This window comes from Plectropomus leopardus, unplaced genomic scaffold (assembly GCF_008729295.1).
Source record: "Plectropomus leopardus isolate mb unplaced genomic scaffold, YSFRI_Pleo_2.0 unplaced_scaffold1897, whole genome shotgun sequence".
NCBI classification, from domain to species: Eukaryota; Metazoa; Chordata; class Actinopteri; order Perciformes; family Serranidae; genus Plectropomus; species Plectropomus leopardus.
In genome coordinates this window covers 1-2,650 of record NW_024620463.1, presented here as the reverse complement: position 1 = coordinate 2,650, position 2,650 = coordinate 1, and the positions used below count along the sequence as shown (strand labels likewise).

General features: G+C 44.3%; 1 protein-coding gene across 1 annotated transcript; it reads right to left on the bottom strand.

Moving 5' to 3' along the window:
- Positions 1–10: 10 nt before the first annotated feature.
- LOC121965192 (proline-rich extensin-like protein EPR1) lies at positions 11–2,646 on the bottom strand (the record flags this gene model as incomplete). Its single annotated transcript, XM_042515349.1, has 5 exons — positions 11–1,081; positions 1,163–1,284; positions 1,372–1,522; positions 2,366–2,484; positions 2,568–2,646. Coding segments are annotated over 5 exons (1,536 nt in total), but the record flags the coding sequence as incomplete, so codon positions are not given.
- Positions 2,647–2,650: the final 4 nt, after the last annotated feature.

The following is a 2,650-nucleotide window of genomic DNA, read 5'->3' as shown; positions in this document are numbered from 1 at the left end:
ACCATCAGCAGAACCTTCACCGGTTTCTTGAAGCCGATTTTGGCCTTTGATGTGAAGGAAAAGGATAAAATGGAGGCATGGCACGGTACATGAGCTGACGTTCCTGCTGATCAGTTGGAGCTGGGTTTGCGGGATGCGTCACTGGATCAAGAAATACTGGATTGGGAGCCTTCTGAGGAACGTAATATGCTGGCATATAAGGGTGTGGGTAATAAAACGGCTTTTGAGCTGCAGGCTTTAAAGTCGTAGCAGCGGTGGTTGTTGTTGTTGTTGTGGTGGTGACAGGAGTGGCGGTTTGAGTCGGATACTTAGGAGGAGGATACAACACAGGAATCTGGTAGGTCTGAGGATACACATGATATGGTTTGGGCTGCTGGATCACAGGTTTGGGATCCTGTGGAGTTTGACCTGGTGGAGACTGCAGGACTTTTGGGAATGACAAGAAAGGATAATGAGGGGGCATTAGAAACTGTGGCTGCTGGGGAACATTAGGCTTCCCATCATGCTTAGTGGTGGGGGCAGGTGTGGTTTCCAAGGCCTCTGTGTTAGTGGCAGGAGGAGGAGGAGGAGGGGTTGTTGGATGGAAATTTCCAGGTACCATGGGGAGATGTGGGAAAAAAGGAAATGGATAGTGTGGCGACTGCGGCACCTGAGGTTGTTTGGCCGGGGGAGCAGCAGTATTTTTAGTAGCAGGAGACTGAGTTGGCGGTACGGGTCTGGGAAACAGAGGGTACTGGGAGAAGTGTGGCAGGAATGGAAATGCAGGGTGCTGAGCTGCAGATGCTTCTTGGTTTTCAGTGTCCGAGTCTCTAGCAGCACCTGAGAGAAGCTGTGGATGTTGTGATGACGGAGCCGCTGCACCTTTGTTAGGGGCAGCAGTGTGAGGTGGAGGAGCGGGCCCTGGAAACACTGGGTACTGAGAAAATACTGGAAACTGGTGGTACTGTGGATACTGCAGAACCTGGCCACTATCACTGGGTGGCGTAGTTGCTGCTGTGGTCGGTTTGATGTCTGGTAATGAAGGGCATGTGACTAGGAGCTCAGCATCCGCCAACAGAAGAGAGAGTAAATACTCCTCATCCTGCAAGGAGACAAATGGTAAATAAAAAGGGCCTGTGTGCACGCCAGCTTTCATTTTTAACCACAAGAGGGCCCACCATACCTTCATCTTTATGCACAGGCCTCTGTTGTAGGGTGCAATGAGGGTCAGTCCTCCAGAGAGCATTTCAACAGCAATTCCACAACTGCCACAGACTGATGAAAGGGACCTCCACATCCCAGAAACTGCAACATTTTTAATGGCAGATGAGAAAATACACAATGGAAGTTTTTTTTTAAGTCAATAAAATACAAATACATTGAGTCACTAACCCTTAACTTTGAGGTCATTTGCTGTAATACCACTCATCTTTACCACCATCCCAGATGGGAAGCAGGAAACAGACGGTGGTGGTAACGCAGCAGGGCAAGACATTGTCATTGGTGCCCCCCATAAACGCAGTGGTAGAACGTAATTGCCACCCTGCAGTGTGAAATGATGGAGTGAGAAAGAGGCAAACTCATATCCAAGAGGTTTAAATCAAGCAGCAAACACTGAATTATATTTACAAAGTAAAGAATAGACAGAGTGAGAAACATGTTTAAAAGGAATACTTCACACACAAAATGGCCCTTGTATAACAATAAGCCATGTCATGTTACACTGAACTGATGAGTGCTTCAAAGGAAAACAGCAAACATATTTATATATTGATTGAGGAAAATGTTTAACAGCAAAACTATATCAAAATATAGTTATAATCTAGGCATGCCAAGTACTTCCCAAACACATGCACTGTAACTTAAACCATAATATATTAAAAACTGATCCTGAAGTGAACCTCTTATCTATGCTCTTTTCAAAACGTAGACTCCTACACTGTCATTTTTTTGGGGGGGGGGGCGGGGGGGGGGGGTGTAAAAATTGAGTGTTTGGGAAGCATGGAGCATATGCCTCAGTGACACTTTGATTATATTGCACACAGTTTGTGAGAGTTTGTAAGCTATTGTTTTTATTTAATTTTTCTGTTAATTGTTGCCAAAAAAACAAAAACAAATCAAAATCAATTAAAAAAAAACAAAAACAAATCAATAAATCAATATGTTGGCAGTTTCCAGAAAAGAAAAACTATTTTGTTCACAATCAAGGCTACACCACATGACTGAGCTGCACTTTACAAATCGCCAATTTGTGGGTTAAGTATACCTTTAATAAATATTTATCTCTTGGAAAATATCCACATGTACAGTTTAATTTCCGTCATGCAGCTTTCCAACTGATTTCAAGACTTCCGAGGGGTATTGTGACATGGGAAATGAACCTAACCTGCTGGGTAACATGGCAGCCCTCGTAAGGTGCAGCAAAGTGCACATCTCTGCGGGACCTCTTCACAGAGAAGCCACATTCAGAGGGCATTTGAGACAAAGGAATACGAGGTCCCTCACCTGTTTGAAATTTGGGGAAAAAAAACTTTACACAGTATTTTTTTATATTGGCTGAAATTCAAAACTCCTTACATAAAACCTACCACTATCCACAAGAATGTGAGGAGCTCTGATCCCCTTGAGCATCAGAGTCATCAAGTTGTCACCACAGTGCACTGATGGAGCT